This window comes from Seriola dumerili, unplaced genomic scaffold, assembly GCF_002260705.1.
Source record: "Seriola dumerili isolate Sdu_G_001 unplaced genomic scaffold, Sdu_1.0 BDQW01000138.1, whole genome shotgun sequence".
In the NCBI taxonomy this organism is placed as follows: Eukaryota; Metazoa; Chordata; class Actinopteri; order Carangiformes; family Carangidae; genus Seriola; species Seriola dumerili.
In genome coordinates this window covers 17943135-17970978 of record NW_019174393.1, presented here as the reverse complement: position 1 = coordinate 17970978, position 27844 = coordinate 17943135, and the positions used below count along the sequence as shown (strand labels likewise).

Below are 27844 nucleotides of genomic sequence, written 5' to 3'. Positions count from 1 at the left end.
TTTATTTTATATGTATATATATTTCATTTATGAAAATTCAATATATGTACATATATTACATCTGTGTATGGGACATGACTTACATTAATCAATTTATGATGGATAACCTAATATGTTTTAAATTATAAGCAGATATGTTGTCCATGATGCAGTCTCTCATATATCCGTTCATGTGTCCCTCTGCAGTGATGGGGGACGGTCACAGTGCTGGAGGTAGCTGTGGATGCGGGGGGATATGTTCAGCTGACCTATGACCTCTGAGGCTCTGGTGCCAAGCGTCATCCTCACAGTGATTCTACAGAGCTGCTGCAGGCTCAGAGGATTACCTGACGAGAAGAAGAGGTTTTCAGATTCAAAAGCAAAACCGACAGAATCACAAATTAAGAAATGACTTCTAACAGCTTTCTGTTTTCTCTGGTTGTGATTCAGAAACAGTTGAGGAATTTACTTTCATAAAACTCCAGGCAGGTGTGAGAGGGAGACGCAGGTGTTGTGTAGTCCACAGGTTTTCTTCCCAGGTTGTCACTAGCATACACGTTGGCTCCGAACTCCACCAACAGCTCAATCATGTCCACCATGTGGGCTCGAGCTGCATGGTGCAGAGCTGTCTCATGGAACTTCACTGAATTCACTTTGGCACCTGCAGGAAGTCAAGAGGAACTTATTTTTTACATTTATGGAATCATTACAGCTGAAATTATCAGAATGATTTGCTAAAATCCACCCTCATACAGTGTTATTACAGCTGACAATAAGCCTCCATTCCTGGGCCCATGTTGTTTGCTTGGTGATGTGTTTTTCTTTAGCATGCAGCTATCAAACATGGACTTTGTCATAGTTTTGCCGTTAGTCTCTTAGATCAAAGAGCAAAGGTCAGTCTGATGTTCATCTATCATACAGTAAGAAATGCAGGATAAAAGAAGAATAGACCAGAATGCAATGCAGCCACACAGCTAAATCATATGATTTAAGAAACAGAGTAATTCAACAAATCAATACTCAACTGGAAAAATGTTATATTCAGTTATTCAAAAAGAACAAAATGGAAGAAGCAACAAATCAAATCATCCCGTTCTACTGCAACCAAAGATAATCAGCCTGTGCCATGGAAACATTTACTATATAGTTTAGAAATGTTGGCTTTTAGTCTGCTAAAGACAAAAGCCTTCTAATATCACTGAAACACGATGCACATTTGTTTTAGCTCCTTAGTTCATTACTTGTGTATATTCAACTACTTGTATGTTCTTGTGTCATGTCATTGTACAGACAGAAATTCTGACTGCGGCTGAACAATTACTCAAAATATTTCAAAATTGCAATATGCCCAAGTGCAATATCCAAATTGCCAGAGCTGCAATTTTTTAGATAAAGGTAAAATGTGTCATGTGTTAACAAACCGTAAATGAACCATTGTGGTACTCCAGAGACGCCCTGGCCCACAAATCATATTCTCCAGATGTAAAGGAAGATGTTTGTTTGGTACAAGACAACAAAAACTACATCATCATCATTTTTATATTTTTTTCAGTGAAAAATTAAAAAACAAAAATGACTAGTGACTCATTTTACAACATCTGCCAAAATAATCACAGTATGACGTTTTACATATCCTTCAGGCCTAATTTAGAGGCCTTTTCTCTGCAAGTTGTTGTGAGCATTGTGGGAAATGTAGGAAATTGTTATTATTATCATTATAAAAGTAGAATTAAATGAGGCAGATTACAGGACAATGGGTAAATGTTGGTAATACTGACCTGCAATCAGCAGCTCCTTCACACAGTTCACGTGTCCTTTAGCACATGTGATGTGCAGTGGAGGTCCAAAGTGGACATCATACGCCTCCAGCTTAGCACCGCTGGCTATCATCAGCCTCACAACGTCGACACTACCTGAGAGGGGGTGTACAGTTTCATTCACAGTGAATAAGGATGACATGACTGGTTGAACTCTCTCTTACTGCTGCTGTAGTGTTACCTCGTATGCAGGCCTCATGGAGCGGCGAGGCAGTGAGAGCTGTGAGGGACGGGTTCACTTTGGCTCCATACTCCAGCAGCAGCTTGGCACACTCCAGGCTGCCAGAGCCACAGGCGTTACAGAGAGGGGTGCTGCCATGGATGGTCCGAACATCCACCTGGAGAGACCACAGAAAAATCTCATTTTATTTTTTCTATACATCTTTAGATGATTGTTAAGATTTTAGTAGCACATGTCGCAGTTGGCAAAGTATCAACTTCAGTATCAAATCCATTGTAACATTTGAGCCTGTAGTTTGCTTCACAAACCGCACAAAGATAGTATTTATTCTGTATTAGATTGCATCACCACTGCTTGTGATAAGGTGTCCCAGTTTATTTAAGCATTTTATTTATTCATATCTGCACGAGTCAGGTTTGGTCCTCCATAGGTTGGGGGTGGTTCGTGTTGTGTGAGATGTTTATCTCACCTGGGCTCCAGCCTCCAGCAGCAGCTGGGCACACTTTGGATGAGCCTGCATGCAGGACTCGTGGAGCGGAGTGATGTTGTCCACGGTCACCATGTTGACTGAGGCTCCCCTCTCTATCAGCTGTTTCACCTGCAGCACCCTGCCGTGGAACGCTGCCTCGTGCAGGGCCGTCCGGTCTGCCCAGAAACCTAACACACACAGCAGCACAGAATCAGTACAGTTACACATGTAATGATACCACACAAGCTTTGTTCAGTTATTCTGTCAATCGATCAATTGCACAGGTTTATCGCTATATAAACACTATTAATGTTACAATAAATAAACTATAAATATTACTTACTATTTAAAAACCAACAACATAAACTTATGAACTTAATATTTTGTCTTAGCTTAACTTTTTTTTTCTGGTTGTAAAAAATAATATATATGAATATAACATAAAATTATAATAATGCATACATATATACATTCTTCTTTTAAATGCTGTTAAAAGTATAAGGTCTTACTGATTTTATGCATTCTGTGTTATACATTTTTCATTTATTTTTATTATTAATTTTTTCTGTTATTAGTTTATTATTATTCCCTCTATCTCATTTGACATTCATGTTTTTAACGTGATTTTACTTTCATTTTGTGTCTTTTCATGTGAAGCACTTGGTGCATGTAATGTCTTTGTCCTAAAGTACTTTGTGCTCCATTTCTTGCCTGAAAGGTGCAATACAAATAAAGTTTGTCATTATTATTATTATTATTATACAGTGGACCCGACTGTACATACATATACACGTGTAAACACACACACACACACACACAAACACACACACACTCACACATATAAACCCCCTAGAGTTTTTGTTTATTTACAGTAAAATAAAAAATAAAGTGATTAAAGTTAACATCTTTATGAAGCCTGCTGCTTAATATACTTGATATGCTTAATATCTTAATAAGCTACTTAGCCATAACTACTGAAACTACTCGATAAAAATGTATAGCACTAACTGCTAGCAGTCCAGTAACTATTTAGCTAAAATGTCATTTAGCCTCACATAACTCACGTATTAGCCTGTATGTGACGGTCATGGTTGACATTATTGTGGTCTGAATTTTAAAAACAGTGCGGCAGAAAAAGTGACAGTACGAGCAAGATTCTGACAGTCTCAACATTCATAAGGAAGCTAACATTAGCTGCTGTGTAAACCTGTTATAATTGCTCACCGATATCACAAAGAAACGAGCGGCGTGCAGCTGTCACCTCCATGTTTTTACCGCTCATAACACGTTAGTGTTGGGAGACACCGGCTGAGGCACAGGACTAAATCCATAAACATTAGATATAACCATAGGATATAATGTTACAAGTGTCCAGTGGAACGGCAGCAGAGGATTGTGGGACTCGTAGTTTCAAAGGTGTCAGGTGTCCTGTGATGCTACTTGGAAATATTGTCGTGGTATTTCTGAAGTCCCCCAACACATTAAAACTGAATATCACGTAGTCACACTGAAGATATCTAATATATCAGAACTCCATTGATAGTATTGACCAAACTTTTACTATATTTAATCTGTTTTAACTTATTTTTATGTATGCTGCCACTTACTTTGTGCCTAGGAACATCTATTAAAAGGTGTAACTGACACCTACCAGACATATCGGTGCACCTTTAACTTCTGTTGGGAGGCTGCAGTAACTCAGTTAAAAGATCTTTGTTATAAATAATTTCAAAACACCGGACTTACAATAAGTGTTAGTAATATTAAAATAGTCTGCAACTGTCCTAAAGGATATCATTTGTAGAAATCTATACATGTATTTTCACTTCTGTTGTTTATTTATCAGTCATTCATCACTCCAGAGTTGTAAGAAAGAATGAATGAATCAAACACAGTTTTTGTTTTTGACAAAGTTGTTTTTTTACTTTGCAGTACAGAAATCATTTGAGCCCAAGATGTTTTTTGAACGGTTGTTGAAAACAAGATATCACAGGGCTCTCATCAATTCAATACTGCTGCAGTACACATTTGGTCCTTCTTAAGCAATTACAGTCAAATCACACTTCCCATCAATCTGCTGTCAATGCTTGAGTTTTCCATCATTTTGCATAATACAAGAACTAATACATCTCCACTTATGCGTTATATTAACTGACTGTTGAAAACAGGTTCAGGTAGTTTATGCTGGACTATAGTTACCTTGTGGTTAAGTTTACAGTTTACTGTCTGGCTGTGCTGGAGATTAGACAACATAAAGGGGGTAAAGACACACAAAAATATCAAGCGCACACACCCCTAAACCATTTTAATTCACAAACTGACAATTCAAGATGGCAGCTGAGGCGCTACCTCACACAGCTGTCTGCTGCACCCTGTGAGGAGCACTCAACTGCTCATGATTTTATTCAGACGCACAAAACCAAGCTACTTCTCTCACATCCTGACATGGAAAAACACCTGCAGAGAAAAATAACTTATATGCAGATATTAAATTTCTTCCAAACACCTTTTATACAATGACAGAAAAATTGGTTTCCCCTCCACACACTCTCTCTGTCAGATACTACTGATTATGAATTATGATTTTATTTGGCATCTTTGGACTATGCATCATCATGACATGATGACGCAGTTGAAAGAAGGGTATTACTGTGTATTAGGCATAACCATCCATCTGAATGTGATTTGAAAAAGCATAGCTCCCTCCCTGAACCCTATCCAACAATACTATATCATATCTCTCTATATATCATGAATTTCCTCAATGGGCAGACCATTTACTGGGATAATCGGCCGGCCCATTGGTGTGTACATTTTTGTGTAGGTTTTCTATTTTTTGTAAGATTTCAGTTGTCGGCAGCGTTGTCTTTGATGATCAGGAGTGATGCGGACGCCTCTACTCTGCGGCGTCGCCGAAGATGTCCTGCTTCCTGCGCTCCATCTCGGCAAAGTCAAAGTCTGAGCCAGTCATCCTCCGATAGATGTCCTTGATGTCGTCACAGGTGGTCTCAAAGTGAGTCGTGGCATCGTATGTACGGGAGATGAAAATCTAGATAAAATACAAAAAGTTTACATACGGTAATTATTCAAGGTGATTTGTTTCAGATCCTCAGAACACACAGCGTTTCCTGTGCCGGCTGACACCGGCACACACAAGATGGCAGCAAAACAGCACAGTGGTGCAAAGATGGCATGTTCTCACACAATCGGAAATTCATCCGTTACATTAAATGTTACAAAGCGAGTCACCTTTATGCAATATGATGACAACAATAAATGTAGAAAATCTTAATATAATTTCCACCACTGTCAGGGTAGGGATCATACACATATACATCTGCATAAAATCTGGTTTATGTTACAATGTAGTGTTTGGGATTTTGGGGCATATTTAATGTTATTTTTACATACCCAATCCTGCATAGCTACTTCAATAAACCCCACAATTAGTTAATTACAATTAGTTAGTTTTGGTAATGTTTCAGCCCATTTATACTTTACATTGTAGCCTGTTTTTAAGAAGACTTCCACAGGTTTATAGATTGAATTTCTGGATCAAAATCTCGTTTCACCTGGCCTGTGTCACTGACATTATTTATGTTTGTGGGGGGCATTTTTATGCTATTATTATTATTATTATTATTATTATTATTATTATTATTATCATCATTATTATCATCATCATTAACCCTTATTATTATCATTTAACTCTGAAAGTAGTGCAGCACTAGCACTAGTCCCTGGCCAGACAAATATCTGAAAGTCAGATCAGTGTGAACTTCACATTCAGTAATAAAAGCTACGTTACTGGAATAGCTGAAATTACTTATACATTATTCTAATCATTACATTCAAAAGGGACACCGTACTTTATGGCGGACCAGGGATGTCACAGGAAAAGTATAATAATTTAATATTTCAATACACATTAAAAATAGAAATTGTAAAAAGAATTTATAAATGAACGATTCATCCATCAGTAAATAATCTGAAAAATTTGGCTGCGTCCACACAAACACATTTTCATTTTAAAACAGTTTTTTAAAATCAAAACGGTCTCCGTCCAAACTATCAGACCTGAAAATGCATATCACATGGCCATTCACGTACACTGGGCACCTGCTAGTGTAAACAGGAAGCAGATTGTCTACTCTGCAGTTGATTAGTTGCACAAAATACTACCAATGAAGAAAAACAAAGATGGTTGTAGATAAAGCGTGAAAATACAGAATTTAACTGAACAACAGCTGCTAGCTAAGACAACAAGGTCAGTGACACTTGTAATTTGTTATCCATGTTGCTTTGAGCCTCTGTTTTAGGCATCAAACACTCCGGATTAGTGTGTGGAGCAAAAGAGATGCGTTTTAAAACTTCAACGTAGAAGTGTGGATGTAGCCTAAAGCCGCAGGTATCAAATATTGAATCCTGCTGACAGCTTTCAGTCATGGGCTAATACATGCAACGACTGCAGGGAGGTCCTGTATATTTCATATTATCCCGGTGGTTGTACCTGGCTGTCAGTGCCACTGTCAGTGGGTGCATACTGGTCACTGATGCTGACAAACTTCTGCTCGATGGGCTCCAGGAGGTCCAGGGCCGGCTTGATCTCTTTCTCTGGGTTGTTTGTCTCCACTGTAGTGCTGACGATGGCGATGTATTTACCCTGTGCTGCCACGTTGTGAGCAAAGGATATCATACAAACGTAGATGTCTGGAAAGAGGAAAAGCGACAGTTAGTGTCTGGTGCTTTGACTGTGGAGAAGTTAAGATCGGTGCATTTAATTTGACTCAGCTTGCTGTCCGTGTAGTCTATTCATTGTCATAGCTCTGGGTAGAACTTGAGCAAAGTCTGTTAAAACCAGAGATACCAACACAGGATTTCACACATTTACCACCACCACCTCAATGAATAGAATAACATCAAAAGTGGATAATACACTTAAGCAGCTGCCACATTTATATGTATTTCTATGGCTGTTTTAAATAAGTGGACTGGATATAATTTTGTGCACCAGAACACATCAGACCCCATTTTTGTTTTCTAAAATCTAAGTTATTTTTTCAAGAATTTTTATCATTTGTGTGTGCAGCTCTTAACTTAATCCTAAACTTCCCTTTCCCTCTGCCTACCTCCAATACAACATTTTTGCTTTCATCTGACTGCGGAGGAATCAGCCATGTTCAGGCCATCATCTTTTTTCTTCCTATGTTCTCTGTTTAAGATAATACAGAAACGATGAACTATGAAGTCTGTTTGTGTCCCCTGTGTCCTCACCGTGCTTCCTGTTGACCTGATTCTGGGGGATGATGATCTGGCAGGAGTTGATGTCGCCGGTGTTGCCGACTGGGTGACTCAAGATGCAGATGACTCTGATCACTTGACCCACTTTGGTGGTGCGATCCATGACATAACTGGGGTCACAGATCAGCTGCTTGCACCTGGCGATCTGTGGTGAGTAAACACAGGCAGAGGTCAAAGGTCAGAGGAGAGAGTGGTTTAATTCCTGGTAAAGGGGATTTAAGAATGTGATTGTGCGATGTTTTTTTCCTTTAATAACTTCATCAGTACACACTCACTGAGCACTTTATTAGGAACACCTGTGCACCTGCGTATTCATGCAATCATCCATCAGCCAATCATGTGGCAGTAATGCAATGACAGATCTGCAGAAATCATGTGATGCAGGCATGTCAATATGGAGCAGAGTCTCAGAGGAAAGTTTCAGACATCTGAAGAACTGAGGCCCTTCCCTACCTTAGCATGGTGTTCCTAATAAAGTGCTCGATGACTGTATGTCTCTGTGGGATTTATTTTGACCTGTGTTCTTATTTGGTCAAAACTGTAATAGGCAAAGAGAAGAAATCTGTGGTTCTGTCTCACACTGGTAATAATGGTAATTTGATTGGTGCAGTATCTGTGTGGGTGAGCAGTAAAAGAATTAATGATTAATAATAATTCATTATTAAATTCTAATGGATACTAAAAAGCTGTTAGCTGTTGCTAAATCCAAAGTGCGACTTAATTCCATCTCTGTGCTGTGATTCAAATCATGAGGTGATGTACCAAGTGGTGAGGTCATAGCACCACCTGCTCCTTGTTATTTCTGACGCCTGATCATTTGTCGTCACCACAACTGGACCCATGACACAGAGACAACTAATGGTAGCGAGAACCCCTCCTTACCAGTGTTTCCCATACTTAATCTCCCTGGGCAGGCTGCCCAAATCCGGCCTAAGACCGGCACAGGGAGATGAAATCACAAGGTTTTAAATGAGGTAAATCTTTGGAACTCTTTCAAAATAACCAATTTTTATCCACACACCTGTCTGCATAGTGTACACTGCACTGCACTACCTGAGTGAGGACTAGAGGTTTCTCTGTGTGCAGCTGCCAGGCTAACATGCATGTGAGGCGTTTAGGGGACATGCCACCACAAAAGCAGACGACATCCATGCTCCCATTACTTTTTCAATTTTGCAGTAACCCTGACTGCTGTACAACAGAAAAATCACCTCCATACCAGTACAATGCCTTTAAAACAAAGCTTATGTTTTTTTGACCACCCCAGTGTAGTCAAATACTGTCTCGATGGTCACTCAAATGACAGATGTTTAACACAGGAATCCAATATGTTGAGAAGAAAACACTCACCTCTCCCTCAGACTTGACTCCAACCACCTTCCCGTTCTCCACCACGATCTCCTCGATGGGCTTGTTCAACATATACGTCCCACCGTAGATTGCACTCAGCCTGGAATGGAATCACAATGTTACTTCCTGTTATCAAAAGATAAGAGCTGAATGAATGGTAGTGTTATATTAATAATAGTAGTAATAACATCACACAGGAACATGTTTAATACTGAATCAATAACTTCCTTAATGATGGGGTTCTACAGTACTTTTCTTTCAGTGACGAAAGCATGACGAGTTTGTGTATGTTTTGTGTGAAATATGTGGTGATGTGAGGTATCGCAAAATAAAATGACTGAATGAATGACAACAATTAAGAAGCACTTCAGTTCACAATGCTCAATCTCCAGGTATAGACCCGTCTTGAGGTGAACATTAATACATTCTACAACAAAAACAAACATTACAACAGTGAAGGCAGTGTTGTAACCTTGCCTCAAAAAGTTCCGCTATTTTTAAAAAAAAAAAAAATCTTCATGTCCTATGATCACGTCTCACTTGAACTACTGGCTACACTGCCCTACGATTTCCAGCGGTACCATTTCGTCTGTCTCCCTAAGCTTTCAGAAAATGTGCACAAACACAGATGAAATTAACGTAGAGTACGGAGAGAAGGTTCTGCCTCTATCTAATGTTGAGCATAAATGTTTTACTGTTACTGCTTATTAATATGAAATCAGTTATGATGCAGAGGAACTGCAAACAGGAGTCTGCAACAGAGACTTTTAGTTCCTTGTTCAGTTCCTTTGCATCAATAGTGACTGGAACGTTTTGCTCATAAAGAGCCATGTGTGATGTTACTTTGAGACATGACGTCAGGCAGTTAAAAGTCCCTGTGGGAAAAGTGCACTGACACAACAGATACAAATATTACACAGTCATTCCTACCTGGCGAAGCCTTGTGGCAGTTCTCCCAGGCCATACAGAGGGTAGAGGTACGGGCTCTTGCCGTATCTGGCCAGAGACTCACTGTAAAGCTTTATCCTGTTTATTGTTTCAACGCAAGGTTGATCCAGGTAACTGAGTGAAGAGAGATGGAGACCATTTAAAACTCTCAATTTATCGAGGCTGGGGGAGACAGCATCACAGTAACGTGCACTTTAAGTTAAAAAATAACACTAATGAAAGAAAAGCCACTGACTCGTCTGTGCGGTAGAGGGCGAGGGAGTGGCCAGTGAAGTCTATGACTTCCTGGCCAAGGCTGAACTTCTGGAAAATGGCCCTCATCGTCGTCTTGTTGGGGTCCACGCCTTCCATGGTTTTGGGGTCATTCTCGTCGAAGTTGGCGATGAAGATCAGAAACTTTCTGAAGCGCCGTTTCTCAAACAAGCCCATCAGACCTTTAGGAGACCGAGAGTTTAGACTTTGAGTGGACCCATGTCAAAGGCAACGGAGTGAGAGAAAAGCAAGCTTTACTGTATCAATTCTACATGCAAACAACTTTTGAGTGTGTGAAGGCCTAGAGCCAAACAACATTACTGAAAAACTCATAAAACCAGTGGATCCGTCAAAAGACTGAAATTCAGAAAATAAATCAAAAACATTGTGATTGTTTCCACATATTTTTTTCCTAATCCCTGTTCAGTCATTTTTCACCACATTTTCTAATAACTTACTGGATGCCAGAGCCTCAGTCTCAGTAGAGGGGACTTTATAGATTTTGCCGGCCTTGTACACGTAACTGCCTTCAATCACTTTGAAATCCAGGTAGCGAGTCACCTGTGTAATCAGCAGCATGCGGACCAGCTGACCTGAGAGGAGGAGATGCAAACATCACTGTTACTTGCGCAAAAACACAAAACGTTACTTCATTCATGAAAATATTCATCAAACATCAACATCCTTATAATTTTTACCATGTTACTGATCTTTTCTAGCTGCAGTTAAGTGTTAACTGTGATTCCTGCTGATACTTGAATACATTTTAAATGTTAAACCTTGTTTTAACTATGACACTCCTTTTCCAGAAAGTAAGGAAGTAACAGGAGTCAACATTCAGTAATAACTAAGCTAAAACTCACAGCCCTGTGTGGAAACAAAGATCCAACTGCAGTTATTTGGTTCACACTTTGCATGCCCTGTTCTGCTAAAGAGGTCACAAGCTAAAGCTGCATGTGATATGCAGACGGTACACAGTGATCTAAGTATACCATTGGCCATAAGGAATTTAGGGATGAGGTCCACGTTCCAATCCCGGCCCTTTCCCATCGACTCAGGAGGGCTGCCAGGAAGGTTGAAGCGCTTGTAGAGCTGTAGAGAGACATAAAGCCAGGTAACTATTAGAGTTGGGCTCACTTCAGTAAATTTTCAGGAAATAGTATTTCACAAAAATGTCACACTAAGCTGCAGGCACCAGTGAATGTATGGTCTTTCAGAACAAGGTTGATCAAGTATAATCCACCGAGTTAAAAAAGACACTTCAGCCTAACCCACAAAGTAAATATGCCGACGTTTATTCATCACAATGCCACAGTCTGCAGCTTCTTCGTATGGTTTTAATTCCAGTGTCACAAATTCGACTCACATCTTCCAGCGGTGTGATGGATGCGCTCTCGGCTCCATAGTAGGAGTTGCGGTCCATGTGCAGAACCTTCTTCCCCTTCACTGACATGATGCCTGATAAAATGCATTCCTGTTGGGAGAAAACAAAAAGGGGAATAAGACCAAGATGAACTATACTGGGAAACTCCTATTTCCCAGTCTCTACCTACTCTGCACCCCGCTTGTATCAACATACATGCCAGTCATCTTTGATTTTATCAAACATGGGGCAGATTCTCTCAACATTCTGTGTTTTGTTGCTGTGATTAAACTAACTAAACTCTTTCCAGTCGTCACATCATCCACCACTTTGAAATAAATGGACAAATGTGAACTCTGTCTGGCATGGCTGTGGCTTTTAATCCTCTGATCTGTATGGTTGAAAAGTTTTGGCCTCAGTGGGCCGGTCCAGTTGGAACAGATCACTGGAACAACTACTGTTGTGCAAAGTCCTCTGCAGACAGTCAGAATGCCACACAATACTGTTTTGGTCAGCAACTCATCCCTGCCATCATAGAGAAATTATACCACTATTTATAATTACCTGATCAGTGGCTCTGTAATTTTTTTTTTTATTGTATTTATTATATTTTTTCTATTGTCATTTACTACATTAAGCCAAAAATACAAAATTGTGATTTCATAACAGCATTTTTTTTCCTGTTATCCCGACCCAGCTGAGAGTTGAAGTAAGCATCATCTCAGGGTTTATTGTCTACTTTCCTCTTTACAAACTACCGAGAACGAGCGTGCAGCGTTGGGATAGAAAACATATTAACAGTGTCATATTAGCTTGATGTAGACATTTTCAGTGTTTGGAAATAAAGCAGATCGCTGTAAACCTGTAAAATTACATACCTTTTGTCTTAACCGCATGCCCCCTGTATGTTGTGTATTTTATGTATTTTTGTGTTTCTACTGTGTTGTCAGGTTGTCAAAGACAAATTTCCATTTTATGCAAATCTCATCTGATCCCTTTAAACAGCCTTTAACACACCGTATCAGTGTGAGCTGTCTTACCTTAAAACTGGCCTTCATGTCGGCAGTTTCAGTGTAAAACTACTGACTCCTTTATAAACTCCAGCAAGAGCTATGACCAGATCACCGGAGGCAACAGCTAATTCTGCAGTCGAACAAGCATGTTTCCTATTTGGGATAATGAACCCCCCCCCCCCCCCACCTAACCACGGACCTCGGAGACCCCTCTGTAAAACCATGTTGCAAATCAATAAGTGGACTTCAATGGGGTATCCTGATAGATGACGTCAAGACACATACCATGTAACCTTAGCATGCCTTCCAATGGGGGACCTTTGTTGTGTCATACACTTAGTCTCTCCCCTTGTGTCCATTCTTTTCTGTACTTTGAACTGTCCAATAAAGACAAAAATAAGTATCTCTGATGTTTAGCTCCCTGCTTTGTCAAGCATTTCATTCACTGGATTAACCAAAACCAGACATGGTTATCTGTTCTTGGCCACCAGAGCCACACAGAAACTGGATTTATACTCAGCACAAGGGATTATCTACTATAGACAGCTACATTGTAGGTTTTGATTAATAGTTTAACATTGGATTAGCACCACCCCAACACTACATGGACATATTGTATGTGATTAAGCCATTTTGCGGTAATTTTATCCTTGACAGTAACATATGTTCTCATATAAGTTAATGTACAACTACAAATCCTGCAAGTTATTCAGTTGTTTTAACTGAAAACTTAGGTGTGATCGCCTCCTCAGACATTAACAGAACCAACAATATAAGAAGACACGGGCAGATCTATGAATTGAGTTCTGGCACACCTCATGTCAACATAATGTCTGCCATGTTTTTGTGAACTGTGAGGATGACCACAGCTTTCATAGTGAAGTTTAAGTTTCTAAAGCTTGGTAATGATGAGGGAAAATGTGCATGTTTGCCGGAGTCTGGAATTCCCAACAGCCAAAGGCCTTAATCCGATTACAGCAGCGAGTTTGTAGATGCAGGAAAACACAGTGTGTATCATATGACTGTGTGGACTTTAAAACTTTTACTACCAAATGACAGCTAACACTCTCTGACAGTATGTGGTATAACTTGTTTCTCACATGACAAAATAAACATTCACAGGTTGATGTCGCCTACACTCCCTCAGTGTACAGACTGTGGTCTGTTCTAACAGGAAGTGACAGGGTTCCTACCATTTGTGTGTTTCCACTCTGCACCTATTTCATTATGGTGAATGAAGGCTCAGTGTCAGCCCTGAAGGCTCACTGCTGACTGTCAGCTCGAAGAGCAGCTGTCTCGCTACAAACAATTTAATCCTCAAAGGTACACTTTTCATTTTCACCAAAACTTCATTAAATCAATCAATCATTTCCACAAACTGATTGACATTAACGGTAGAAAATGAGAAATTGGACACGGAAAAAAGAGCTGACCACAGAGTATCAGTAAAGTAACAGAAATGCTAAAGCTAAGAGGCTAAAACTATAATGTTAAAAGCTGTGACAACCAAGCGGAAATATTGTTTACCACAAAAACCTTGTGTTTCTCAATTTATGTATTCATTACATTTCCAGACACAGTACAGCCCTCTCTTTAACTTAAACCACACATCATGCATCTTTATAGCATGTGTAGTCTTCACACTACATCCACACAGAGGAGAAAAGTGAAGTGACACCCGTTAGAGAGATTGGTTTGGACCTCAATGCTTTAACCTTAAGAGCCATTAACGCTGCGATTTTTTTGGTCTGTTCCACATTTACGTTGAGAATTGTAAGAAAAACATGGTGAAACCACATGGTGGCTGTAGACTGTGCTATGAGACCAACAGCCAGTTTCGAGGTTCAGTGACCACAACAAAACTGAAAATGTCAGAAATTTCTCACGATGGTACTCGTGCTATGGCTGACACTTCCAAACCAACTAATCAGATTATGGCGCGAAAGGATCCAGAACACTGAAAACATAGTTACCCAAAATTCACTTTGCAAAAAAAAGTCATATTGTCATCTTATCCCTTCCACAAACCGGCTTTACAATGTATCTCCTCATCTCTTTCAGTGCATTGGAGATTCAGTGCTATGGCCGAAGCTTCTTTATGGTTCTATTACATTTTCTTAAGAGGTGGATACAAGTTGATGACGTCTCTGCTTGCATCTTTTTCTATTTACATTAAAGCACTACAAATCACCAGAGGTTCACCGCACAATCTGCGATGCCTCCAAAATGAAATTGCCTGATATAAACTGTGACTAAGACTTCATCTCACCCATCTTGCGCAGTGTAATATGAAACTTGTTGAGCTTGTACTTATTGTTACAGTACAGTCTATAGGTGCCTTAATCTGTAACCTTTCTCAACAAATCTGCCCCCACACTTAACACCTCCAGTCCCCAGCCTTCAATACCAAATTCAAAGCTGTCTTTTAGCTGTTGACGTCTGTTTTTCCTGTGAACCCGAGTGGCGATATTGTCTGAACACAGCTCACAGGACGTGACCCAGTAAAGCTCAGAGCTGTCTTCTACATAGGTGCTCTCCCAAAATAACGCACTGCAGTGAAATCAGATCGCCTCTATCTGTAAACATTTCATCTACTATATGACACTGCAACACCACTGACATGAAGGACACGCAGTATGGCTAGAGATGAATCTCTGCGGAAGACCGAACTGTTCTGATGTGTCACTGTCACTCCTTGCGTTTGACATGTGACTGAAACCGACTGTTGCTTATATAAATACAGGCTTTGACACAGAGCCGGAGGCAGCCTAGTCATCACTACCTCAGCCAGATGGTAGTAGCCATGCTGACAGAGAGGAAAACAAACTGATCCAGCATACAGTCAGGCAGAAAATTAAGCCAAATGAGGAGCAGAGGCAAAGTCTCTGTTCAATTTTTAACACATAAGACCCATAAAAATCTGAGAGCGGGCGAGAGGCAGCAAAGTCCAACACAGAGAGCAACAGCTGGATGAGTCGCTGCAGTTCGAAACGATTACAATCACATGACAGGACACACACAGCATGAAGATACAAGCTTTGATTTTACTGGACTGAAAATCTTCAACACACTTTCAAGTGTTTCAGGTCACAAGAATCTGTTGGTCTTTAATCCACCACACTCACTGGAGCAAGAAATTATTTGAAATCAACACAAGTACAGAGCTGAGAGGATAAATCAATGAATCAATCAGTCATCAATGCAATAGTCTGTTTCCAGATTCTCTAATGTGACGATATTAATCTAATATCTAATTCATAGATCAAACATTTTCAAAATCAATAATGAAAATAACTGCTAATTGCTAACCAAATACATTCACTCAATTACTGTGCCTTAGTACAGTTTTGAACTTGCAATGCTTCGATTAAATATTTTCATTTTCTGATGTTCTTTTGTTATAAATTATACTGTACAGTATAAAACTAAACTGTAGTTTACTGTGTTGCACCTTTTAAATTATTACAATCATCTGTTAGTTAAACAGCAGATAAAAGATTTACATGAAAACCTGTACTAAGTTTACAAAATGAAGAGGAATATCCTGGCCTCAGGGGAATTGATTTTTATGACTGTAATGTGGGTTATAGCTGTATTAGATTGACATAAAGGTAATAATACAAATCTTCATGTTTTGTAAGTTTTTTGTGACTGAAACTTCTAAACATGCTGCCATTTCTTATTCATTATATTGTGAGCAAAGGAAAGAATTGTATCTATTTCCTTCATCATCATTTCCTCCTTTTTACAGACACAAAGCCAGCAGCTGTAATCTATTACTGTGAAAACTATTAGCAATTCTACTTCAGTATATTTAACTCTAGGGCTGTAACTAATAATTATTTTCAGGATGAAGTAATCAGTCTATTATGTTCTTGATAAATCATTTGATGTATTAAATGTGAAAAAATCGTGGTGGGAAAAAGAAATTCCTAAAGCCCGACATGACATGTTCATAAGTCTTGTTTTGTCTGACCAGAGCTCCAAAACCCAAAGATACTCAAAAGCGACACATTTTCCTGTTTAATAAGTTGGAACTAAAGAACTGGAACGGACATTTTTGCTTGAAAAATTATTTCAGGACTAATCAATTATCAAAATGGTTGTCAATTATTTTTCTGGAGATCAGCTCATCAATTAACAGCGTAATTGATTCAGCTCTATTACATAAGTACTGATATATTTCCAGAAACATGAAGTTCTCAATGGAGAAATCTTAAATTTTCCTGGTGAAAGTAAAAGATTTTTCCTTCACTAATTTTTCCCACACCACTACTACATTTTGTTGTTGTAGAGATTGATGTTAAACTGTCACAGCAGTCTCTGTATGTTCATCACGCTACAACCTCTCAAACGCTGCCGTATTCGCTTCTTGAAGCTTTACAAACAAAAGCTGGACTAATAGTCTCCACTCTAAGGTACAGTAGTAGGATTCATGAATTTGACAATTTTAAAATGACATAAAAAGTTGTCATTAGTGGCAGATAATTTTCCATTTAAGAATATAAAACTAGTACACTGTATAAATAGTAGGGATTAGCGTCTATGTAGAATCATATATTTGTAAGACGTAACTAATCTTTATCTACACTAAGTCTGTTCCCCCTGAAATGCAGCACTGCATAATTAAAGTTTTCTTTCCTATTAAGCACTTGAAGAAACAAAATGAGTGGATACTGCCTCATGGCATGTTCTAACATGAGTAAAATCACGTACACATAGTGAGCTGGAACAGCAATGTTTGGAGTTTTAATTATAGGCCTATCGGTGTTATGTGTGATCTGTTAAGTTACTAAACATTGCAGTGCTAGTGCTGTTGTGAAGCATAGAAGAGGAAGCTTTAAGACTTACAGAAGTGAAGTCACTGATTTGCATAAGGGAAGTAAAACTACGTGAAGCTTCACTGTAACGCCTCAGCCTCCATCTGCAGGGCTTTTCAGACTGGCTGCCAGTCAGTCTAGCTCTCGCTTGCTTCCAGCGTACGTCCAGAGTACTTTCGGTTCCTCAGTCTTGGTGGAACCACACCCAAATGTGAGCTAAATCAACACACTGCCCACCAAAATTTAACCAACCCCCTTTCTCCTTAGCAGCTTTGGCCCTGCTTCTGAGCTGGAACAAAAAACTTTGTAACAATGTTTGCTGCCATTAAAACATAATACTTTACATAAACCAAACAAGGCTGGCTTGAGCTGCAGACAATATTTGCATTAAAAGCGTTTACTGAGGTTCTCTGGACTAAGAACAGTTCAGAAACTGCAAAGAATTTAGCCCCTCAGAGTGGACAGGAAGCTGGCCTATGTACTGCAGTAAAGTCATCACGGGATTTCCAGGACATGCTTCAGCCATGTAGAGTTGACAGTCAGGAAGTATGATTTTGTCCGTGAGGCTAAGGCATGGTTAATGCTGACAAAGTTAATTTCCGGGTAAACAAACCTTACATTCACATAAATAGCTCAAACACTGCCACCTCACATTATACTGCATCAGCTATGCTTGACTTTTCGGCGTGCAAGTTCAAACGTCGCGAAGTAGTTCGACTTCAAGTTGCAGGTTAATAATCCATTACTAAAGTTTCTGACTACCAGTTGCATGGTCCACAGTATTTCAGCTCTTAGGGAAAGCAATCAGTCCGTCCTTTCCCCCACATACCTTGTAGTTTAGGTAATTTAAGTGCAGAGGCTACGTAAACTTTGCGACAGTTAGCTTGATTACGCTTGAGAACGAACTCGTCAGCCTGTTGAGCGCTCGCATGTAAACTTAAGACAGCTTCGGTTAGTTAGGTAGCTGCTTTAACTTAAAACTTTTGTCAGAAAAGTGGTTACCTTTGCTGAAAATACATATAGACTAAAATTCAGTGAACAACCCACGTTAACAGGCACCGTGTACGAAAGATTAATCGATGAAGCCGTGACACGTCGTTATATGTTCGTTTGCAGGCTCATTAGTTAGCTTAATTTGGGTCGGCTAACGTTAGCGGACTAATCATCCGCGTTATAATCTTATCTTGACAGAGGAAAGCTGCTCGATTTGGCGCTCAACTTCCAAGTAACCGGTTGAGTAACTGGGTTTACTACATCCAGAGTCGATATAGTACTCACTAAGCAAAGCAACAGATAGAGAGCTTAACTTTTTATTAATCTAAGTTAGTCTACAGTCGGTATCGCAAATCTTCTCCGGCATTGATAGCAGTTGCAGATAGCACAATGCTAACAGTTAGCGTCCGCTACTTTGCTCAGTTTCCATTAAGTAACGCTCACTCTGAGTTAGCGGCTAAGCTAGCTACTTAGCGCTAGTCCTGCTGATTAGGCCCAGTTAGCTCAGAGCCAAACTGTCAAGTGCTAACTGCGTTGGTAACAGGTTGCAAATCACTTCAACGCTGAGGGCCGCAACGTTTGATTCTTTCTCACCGTGAGTCCGGTGCCCAGAACGATAACGTCGTATTCTTCATTCATTTTTCCAAATCTTTTCTCCTCTGCTCCTGAATATCGGGAAAGAAAATGGAGACCTGCGGGAGTGGAAATGAGAAGGGGCTGCGGTTCAGCGTCAGGCGCCTCGGGGGGCGGGGCTTCTCAGCTGTCAATCACTTGGGAGAGGCGGTGCAAAGTGTCCGATTGTACATGAATTACAATACTTAATCTAGTAATTTTACTATGGCTTTCCTTTTGCATAACTGCAAGAGACCATGCAATGTTAACTGACATGTTACAACAATTAGAAATTAAAACATTTTCTTTAGCTCTCACACTACCTATAGTTCACACTTGCTTAAAATAAAGCTTAAATGGTTATAGGGTTTCTTTCTTTTTCTTAATCACAAGCAATAATAGAGGCTATTTGATATTATGATATTTTTACTATTTTTATAAGTTTTACTTATTTTAAAATACCTATTTTGGCAACTCATTATCATCTCATATCAAGATTTCCACCAACAAGAGAAAGGTAATGATGTATACCAATGTAGTCTCACTTCACTGTTTGCGTTGCTGGCATGGACACACCTGTTTAGTAAATCAAATGACAGCCTCTATATTATTTACTCAAGTCCCAGGTCAGTCTGTATAGGATTGGTAATCAAATCAACAAACTAATGATAATTGTGGTACAGACATTTAAAAACAAGCGAACATCTTATTTTCAGGAGCCAAAACTCATTAATATATAAGACAAAAAAAACCCTAAAATTAAGAAAATCTCTGTAAAAAGTTTCATTGTAACATTTTTTTTTTATGTTCATTCAATACATTAATTCCATACACATTTACATGCATACACAGTGTTATCATGTGCAGTAATACACACCAGCCAGCCAAGAAGACTGTAAGCATCAGATGTGGTAAGTGATGTTTAAAGCTTAGGTTTTGTTCAGTATCAGGCGTCACGGCAAGCTAGAGGGTTTATGATGATATCAAAATATAATCAGACAGAATCCCACACAGGCGCGCTTATCTTAAGTGCGTCCAGTCATGCTTAAACTTTACCGCATAGCGTTTTCCACACATATCATGAAGCAGCGTGGTTGGCCTTCTGGTAAAAACACCATCATGGCCTTTTTAAGTTATTTTTGGAACTCAAGTCACCAGCACCGAAGTCAATGTAACAGACTAAAGCAAGACTTTAAAGGGACTATATGTTTTTTTTCTAGTTTTCTCTGCTGCTGACCATCACGATGATGGTGATCATGATGGTCGCTTGCCAAGAGGTTTAGTCATTGCATTTACAAGACAAGAGGTTATAATACACCATCTGAGCAGTGCTACTTCTTCAAGGCAGACTGGAAGCCACAGTGGGTAATGAAAACACAGCTAGTTAGCATGCTAATTTCAGTAGAAGAAAATAAGTGATCCACCACTCAGGACAAATCTTGGCAAGTTTGATGGTGAACTTGCAACATTTCTTCAAGACTGGTGAGTAAACAGCTGTTAATTCTAACGTTGGCTACGTAGCTATAGCAGAAATTTCCATGTAGCTCTTTTAATTCAAGTCATGTGACTAATAGTAATTCCCCAGTCCTATCACGTAAGAATACACTGCAAAACACAATACTGGTAAAGATTTAATGTATCCCATACAACCTTAACTAGTTGACCTTAATCACATTAAATATTTCAGGTTGTTTTCTTCACTTAAATTAATTGATCCAATTGCACATATGTGTATTGTGTATCATTATAGTATTGTTTATGATGTGTCTGGAAAGCCAAATTCAAACACTCGTATGACATCTGGTTTCCTGGCGAGCTGTCGTGCTGTTGTGCCGGATGCGTCCTCTGAATCTTTGAGTCCGAGCTGCAGAAGCATCCTGGCTGCTCCGGCATGCTGCCCGATGCAAGCCATATGAAGAGCTGAGAAGAGAGGAGAAGAGAAGAGTAAGAAGGTGGTAAACACCCCAGTGATTGTACAATAATAATAATATTCTGCACTAATAATCATTTTACTTTATGTGGATATCTATTTGCTCTCACCGTTGCAATAGCTAATCTTTACCCCGGCCCCACATATGAAAATGAACTTGCAAAGATTTGAAACGTGTTTGAGAGAAGTAACACATCACAGAAAACATTTAGCAGTTGGGTGTTTTTTTTCCCCCAAACTTTAACCTTTACTGTTCCTTATTTAGCCATGCTTATAGAGAAATACTTTGAATTTGATTTGGAACCAACTTTTCAGGGGCTTTCAGTTAGTTAAAAACAAAACTATTTCACAACTTCACCAGTGTAGCTGAAGCGCAAGGCACATTCCATTGCTTACCAGTTCTTCCCTTTTTGTCCCGAACATGAAGATCTGCTCCCAACTCCAGCAGCGTTTTTATAATGGACGTGTGGCCCTCCTGAAAATGAGGAAGGAGAGTTTATTTGCATTCTGTAATTTAACAGGTGTGATAGTAGGTGTGAGAATAGGCTTCATATTCTACTACAGCTACTTTTGTCTACTCGATATATACTGTATAAGTGTGGCATATCCATCCATCCTGAAAGAGGACTCTACAACAAGGGCTGCACAATTAATCGAAACATTGTCGAAATCGCAACATGGCCAAGTGCAATATCAAAATCGTATATTTTTTTAAAATAAATATAAAATGTGTCACAACATACCATCAGACGACATAATTAGTCTTTGTGCAGAAAAATAAGCCAATACAAACCATACTAGCAGTTGCAAGCATTACCTATAATAGTTTATTATACCATCAGTTTAGGATGTGATACAGTTTTAATGAGCAACTGCCTCATTTGATCTGAGAGAAATAATTAACCTATGAGGATGTATGGGAATTGAAAAAGAAGAACCTTATAAAAAACGAGTGATCTAACCTGGTGGTGCCCAAACTTATTTGTTGTAACATCACAGCACTGTCATTTGAACTGAAGTAACCCTTCATCAACTTTACTATTCATTTCAACCATTTATCCATTACTTTTAGATTTTTTACCATTTATCCATTATGTTTAGCTAACTATTTAAACTTACTATCTATTAAGTATCCCTTACTTTTAGCCATCCATTTCAAACATTTATCTCTCACTTTTAGCCAACTCTTTCAACCTCTCTGCTCACCCACTAACTAGTCTTCACACACTCTCAACACATGGGGTTCAGGCGTTACAGCTGATATGAGCATTATATATACTTGTATTTTTAACTAACCTTAGCAGCGTAATGCAGGGCAGTGAGCTGGATGTCAGTGGCTCTCTGGTTCACATCTATACTCAGGTCCTGCACCAGGAACCGCAGGGCCTCCTCCTGGCCAGTGACAGCGACCTGGTGCACCAGCTGAGCCCCGACTTTGTCAGCCGCTGTCGGAGACGCCTACAGGGCACATAGGTCGAGACAGGACATAGATATCTGAATCTTTACAACGGTGCAGAAACATTAGTGATTTGAGATGCACTCCATGTGATGTGCTCTATGATGTACTCTACCTTGTGGTTTTCTAAAAGCAGCCTTGCCACAGAGATGTGTCCATTCCTGACAGCATCCATCAAAGGAGTCACTCCACAGCTGTCTGTGCTGTCTGGGGTGTGGCCACATCTGGAAGAAGGCCAGTCAGAATTAGCTTTAAGCTGCAAATGTGAGCAGCTCCACTGGAGCAGTCAGGGGTTAAGGACCTTGCTCAAGGGCACCTCTGCTTTTGGGTATGAGAGAAGAGTAAAGGCTGCCCTTTCGCTTTCCCCACCCAGATTTATCCTGCCAGTCCAGGGATCGAACCGGCGACCTCTAGGTCACAACTGATTATTATTATTCCTTTCCTATTATTTTAGGGCGTTCTTAGCCTTCAAATCATATACACAAGTTACAGATGTAATGTTATGTATCTAGATGTAGCTGATTCAAATTTGACTTTGGATATGATTTGTTTTTGGGGACGTATTCCACATATAAAATTTCTACCTACCTCTCCAGTAAGATCCTAACGACCTCCTCACAGCCATGCATCGCTGGATGATCAACAGAGAGAACTGGAGTTATAGTCTGACACTTCTAATCACACAATCTTAAAAATTTAACCACCGCATCAGGACTCTCAAAATCTGAGATCTAATTGGATCTTGGGAGATGAACCACATATCCACACCATATGATGGAACCAGGGATGCTTCACCTGCAGTGTGCAGCGGCGTCCTGCGCGTCTTGCTCTCTGTCCTCCAGACATCTTGCGTAACAAGAAGCAGGTGCTGTACAACCAGGGGATCACCCTCCCTGCAGGCGATGTGGAACGAGTTCCAGCCATCCTTGTTTCTCAGCGTGGGGTCGGCGCCGTGACACAGCAGCTCCTGGATCACGTCAAGGTTCCTCCGAGTGCAGGCCATCATCAGAGGAGTCCTGAGAGAGACAAGAGAAAACACTGTCACCTCCTAGAAGCATCTCCTGAAGGGTGGCAGTTACATTACAAGTGTACAAGCAAATACATGTAGTAGTATTTATTGAAAGATATATTTGGAAAAATATGGTTTATGAAATTTATACAGTACTGTGCAAACGTTTTAGGGTGCTTTAGAAAATAATAATGTCATGAATAGTTTCAATTCATCAATCAACTTAATACAAAGTGCAGTAAACAGAAAAAATCTAAATCAAATCAGCATTTGTTGTGATCAGCCTTTGCCTTTAAAACAGTATCAATCCTAACAATACCATAATGTACCCAAACAATAATATATTAAGATATATGTAAGTTTTTTTTATTCTATTTAATATCTATTTTAAGGTAATTTGAGATGAGGCATTGCACTTAAATCACCTTGGACCAGGGAACAGTCACAAGTGGTTATACTGGATACTTCGGATTTAGGCGCTTCGTTTTGCGACTCCAATGTAACTACAACACGAGAACTACAAACTTGGCTTACAGGGATAAGCCGATTTAAGCTGTTTTACTTTGTTTCTTTATGGTTGTTTCGTTTGTATGTTTTACCTATTGAAAAATAATTCCGTGAAAGTTTCGTAAAATAAACTGTGACAGATCAAAATTGTCTCCTTCGAGCCGGATTCGAACCAGCGACCTAAGGATTTCAGCTGCACAGCCACTACAGTCCTCCGCTCTACCAACTGAGCTATCGAAGGGAACTGAAATACAAGCTTTGACAATTCGTTTTTGAATCCAAAAGAGGGCGCCATGACTTAATTTTTGTTTTAATTACGCAGATAATAAGTTAAAATCACCCTCACCAGTCAGCCTTCTTCAGGCTGTCCACCGAAGCTCCTTCCCGGAGCAGGTAGCTAACACAAGCCTGGTGACCCATGGATGCAGCTTCATGCAGCGGCCTCTTGTAGTCGTTGTTGTACACTTCCACATCCATGCCTACACACTTGATTAGATACTCCACAATGTCCAGGTGTCCATGTCTGGCAGCGTAGTGCAGCAAGGTGTCTCCTGACCGGCCGAAGTGTTTGCCGCTGACGGTCTGAGCCGCCGCCGAGCCGCATGACGTTATCTGTTCCTCCAGAGAGCTCAACTGTCCGTCCTGAGTGAGCTTCACCAGCAGTTTTAAATGGCTGTCGTCCATGCCGGGTGGAGGTTAAAAGCTGCTTCTGGAGCACAGAGTGACAGAGTAACCGGCCACAGTTAGAGAAAATAGTTAATCTGAACTGCATGAAGACATGCTGCTGGAAACAAGTGCTTACCGATTTGTTTTTCGTTTTTTTTCCGTGGAGTTGCAAAAAATTAAATGGCCAACCATGACCTTACCCTGTACTATCTTCACATATAAAAGCAATACAAGAATGCATAACACAAACATAAATATTCATTAATTCTTCAATCATTACTTTTGTAACATGACAAATATATTGTGTTATTAATACCGGAATAACAAAATGTTTGTAAATTCAAAATAAATACAGTTTCGTTGGATTAAATGTTTCTATCTTGATGGAAAAAGCTTAATAACCATGATAAATGTTAATGAATTATTGTATATTGCACATTTACATGTATATTATAAGGACAGAACATATGAAGTATAAAAAGTAATTTATTGAGGCATATAACTTATTCATATACAGACTCAAAGGGAAAAAAAACATTATGCAATCATAACAATATGAAGAACAAGGTGAAGAACCCTTTGACTACATGGGTATCTAGCTTATATGTAAACATGATTAGATAACTGTGATATAATATGATAATAAACTTTTTTTTCAAATATAAAACACATTTCAAACAAAATACCATGTTACTCAAGTCAAGCTTTACGTGTAACAAATAATTGATTAGATAAATGTTTTGAAAAATTCAATCATTATTAATTATCAGCAAATAATTAATGAATTACAGGATCAATATCAGAAATATTCACAAAGACCAAACTAATATAACTTAATCCGAGAAATGTGACGAACCAAACTTGAACTAGGGATAAACTTTAGTTGTCCTTTGCAGCAAGAGTGACACCGTTGGCATTATGGGAAATGTCGTTTTTGTGGTAACGTGTGCTTTGGTTGCCAAAAATGTTTTTGATCAGTTATTTGCCACAGGATGTGTTCTTAATAGTAATTTACCTCGTATTAACATAATAAATAGGCGCTTTAAGTAGATGTCAGCCCGCTGTTATGGTTGAAATAGGGCAGCATCGGTGTAATTTTTAGTGATGACCATCATAGATTCTTTTTTGTTGCAAGTCACAAACAAGGAGCAAATCTGTTTTCACAGCAGAAATTAATCTCTCAGTGTCACTGCTATTATTCTGTGAAGTGGGGCGAGCTAATACAGTTTCTGGCTAAATGTCAGAGCGCTGGTGAACAGGATGAGTCACATCTGGAGGGAAGACGGAGAAAAAAAAGGTGCATGGGAGAGAAGAAAAGTGGGGCTGCGGGTGAGGGTGAGTCTCAGTCCTCAGAGATTTTACAACATGGACCATGAACACTAGGAATGAGACTGACCATAACCACCACCCTCTTTTTCTGGTGAGTACATTTCAGACACTTTTAATGTGTTTTAAATGGTGCTACATGACAGTCACAAGTCACACACTCTTCCTCCCATGTCTCTGTCTCCTAAAACGCACATTTACTTGTTTTGCAGTTATATGTCTATTGTGTGCTGTGAAATATGTTTCTTGTATTTTGTGTTTACATTATGTAGCCCTGATGTACTGTAAAAAAAAAGAAAAGAACTTTTTGTCCTGCTACACTGAAAAAAATATCCATCTTTAAAAGTTAGTCTATTTACCTTTTAACTTTTTGGAAACTCAGCAAATGTATGATGCATGACACAGTTTCACTCATTTTCATCACAATTTCATATTGTTCTGGAGATGAGTGCTAGGTTTTTGTTAAACACTGCAGCCCACGAGGGGAGTGATCTGCCTGCTCTTACCTTGTTTCAGACTTTGGGAGATTTTCTTCTATAGTTTTTCTGTGTTGAACTACTTTATCGAAGTTAGTATTTTTTGCAGTGTGATGACTTATGTGGTCTGGTTTGGACCCCCATCCCCCATCCCCCATCCCACACACTCACATGCACAAACACACACACACACACACACACACACACACACACACGCACACACAGCTATGTTTCCATCACTTCAGTGAACATTGCATGACTTACATTGACTTACATTCATTTCCTGGAAAGTTACCCTAACCCTAATCACTGCTTGCCTAATTCTAACCTTAACATTAACTTAAACCTTAAACCTTGAACGTATCCCAACTTTAAACAAAGTCTTCATGATTGACATTATGGGAACTTTCTTTTTGTCCCCAGAAGAACATCGAGTCCCTGCAGTGTGACTGTGTGAACAGATTTATGAGCACTACAAACTCAGACACACAATTATTTGCCAACTTTTAGGAACTTCTTTTGAAGAGCAAAAAACTAGTTTTCTACCTAGCAGCTGGTTGCTACATAATAAAAAATGATTCAAAGTAGCGTTGTTCCTCAAGGATGTCCTGAGAAAGCCATTTACTTAAAGTAATGTAAAACACAGTGAAGACTTTCTGTTCTGGTAACTTTTATTTGACAAATTAAAAAAAAAAGATACCGAAATTTCATAAAATAATGTGAGAGTTCATATTCAGTGGGGAAAATCTGCAAAGCACTGATAATGCACATTAGGATTGGTGCTCATATTACATATGAAGTAAGCTGATAGTAATTTGTCCTGACAGGATTATCGATTGTTCGAATGCAGGCCACAGACAGCATGTTAGGCAGCTCTGCCTTCTGCGAGGGGTGTATCTGAAGCTAATCAGCTCCAGATGGTTTCAGCTAGTTTTACTCTAAACAGGGACAAACAAGTAAACTGCTGCAGTTCAGTTTAGCCTGCAGGTTCGTGAGGAAAAGCAGAAAAAGGAAAACAAACAGAGTAGGTGTCGCACTCATTGATCCGATTAAATTAATGTTGGTCACAATGAGGCGATAAGTTGTTTAGAGTTTGCGACGGTTGGGATGTACAGTATGTTGGGTCATTTTATTGTGCAAGCATTTCTATCAGTGTAGTTATATGAAAGTTTAAAAAGCTGGCAGGCGAGTAGATTCGTGAATAAAGCCCTGGCATCAGGAAGGAAGGAAGTGGTGGAAGGTTTCGGACAAAATGCAGCCATGTGTGTTTTCCAGTGTCTCCTGGCCTTGGGGCTCAGTGACTTTACTGCAGGTCAGGTCACGCTGGCAGTTTGTCACAGTCATACAATGTATGTCTAGTCCAACTTATGTCTTTC

General features: G+C 39.5%; 3 protein-coding genes and 1 non-coding gene across 4 annotated transcripts; all 4 read right to left on the bottom strand.

The window, feature by feature from the left end:
- Positions 1-9: 9 nt before the first annotated feature.
- On the bottom strand, positions 10-3815 carry LOC111224911 (ankyrin repeat and SOCS box protein 13-like). The gene is made up of 6 exons (XM_022749608.1): positions 3671-3815; positions 2447-2634; positions 1978-2134; positions 1758-1892; positions 449-640; positions 10-326 (listed from the first exon to the last, which is right to left on the bottom strand). Exons 1-6 carry the CDS (start codon positions 3726-3728, stop codon positions 169-171), a joined length of 888 nt encoding a protein of 295 aa, XP_022605329.1. The 5' UTR covers positions 3729-3815; the 3' UTR covers positions 10-168.
- Positions 3816-4341: 526 nt separating this feature from the next.
- Positions 4342-19230, bottom strand: LOC111224806 (rab GDP dissociation inhibitor beta-like). Its single transcript, XM_022749464.1, has 10 exons — positions 19081-19230; positions 11664-11771; positions 11290-11389; positions 10756-10890; positions 10281-10479; positions 10028-10159; positions 9098-9197; positions 7721-7892; positions 6957-7156; positions 4342-5495 (listed from the first exon to the last, which is right to left on the bottom strand). Exons 1-10 carry the CDS (start codon positions 19123-19125, stop codon positions 5343-5345), a joined length of 1344 nt encoding a protein of 447 aa, XP_022605185.1. The 5' UTR covers positions 19126-19230; the 3' UTR covers positions 4342-5342.
- Positions 19231-19909: 679 nt separating this feature from the next.
- On the bottom strand, positions 19910-24908 carry ankrd16 (ankyrin repeat domain 16). Its single transcript, XM_022749551.1, has 7 exons — positions 24347-24908; positions 23280-23500; positions 23073-23115; positions 22600-22708; positions 22325-22486; positions 21425-21503; positions 19910-21018 (listed from the first exon to the last, which is right to left on the bottom strand). Exons 1-7 carry the CDS (start codon positions 24682-24684, stop codon positions 20855-20857), a joined length of 1116 nt encoding a protein of 371 aa, XP_022605272.1. The 5' UTR covers positions 24685-24908; the 3' UTR covers positions 19910-20854.
- Positions 24153-24241, bottom strand: trnay-gua. Its single transcript is given in 2 exon segments — positions 24153-24188; positions 24205-24241. It is a non-coding gene; the product is annotated as a tRNA-Tyr (tRNA).
- Positions 24909-27844: the final 2936 nt, after the last annotated feature.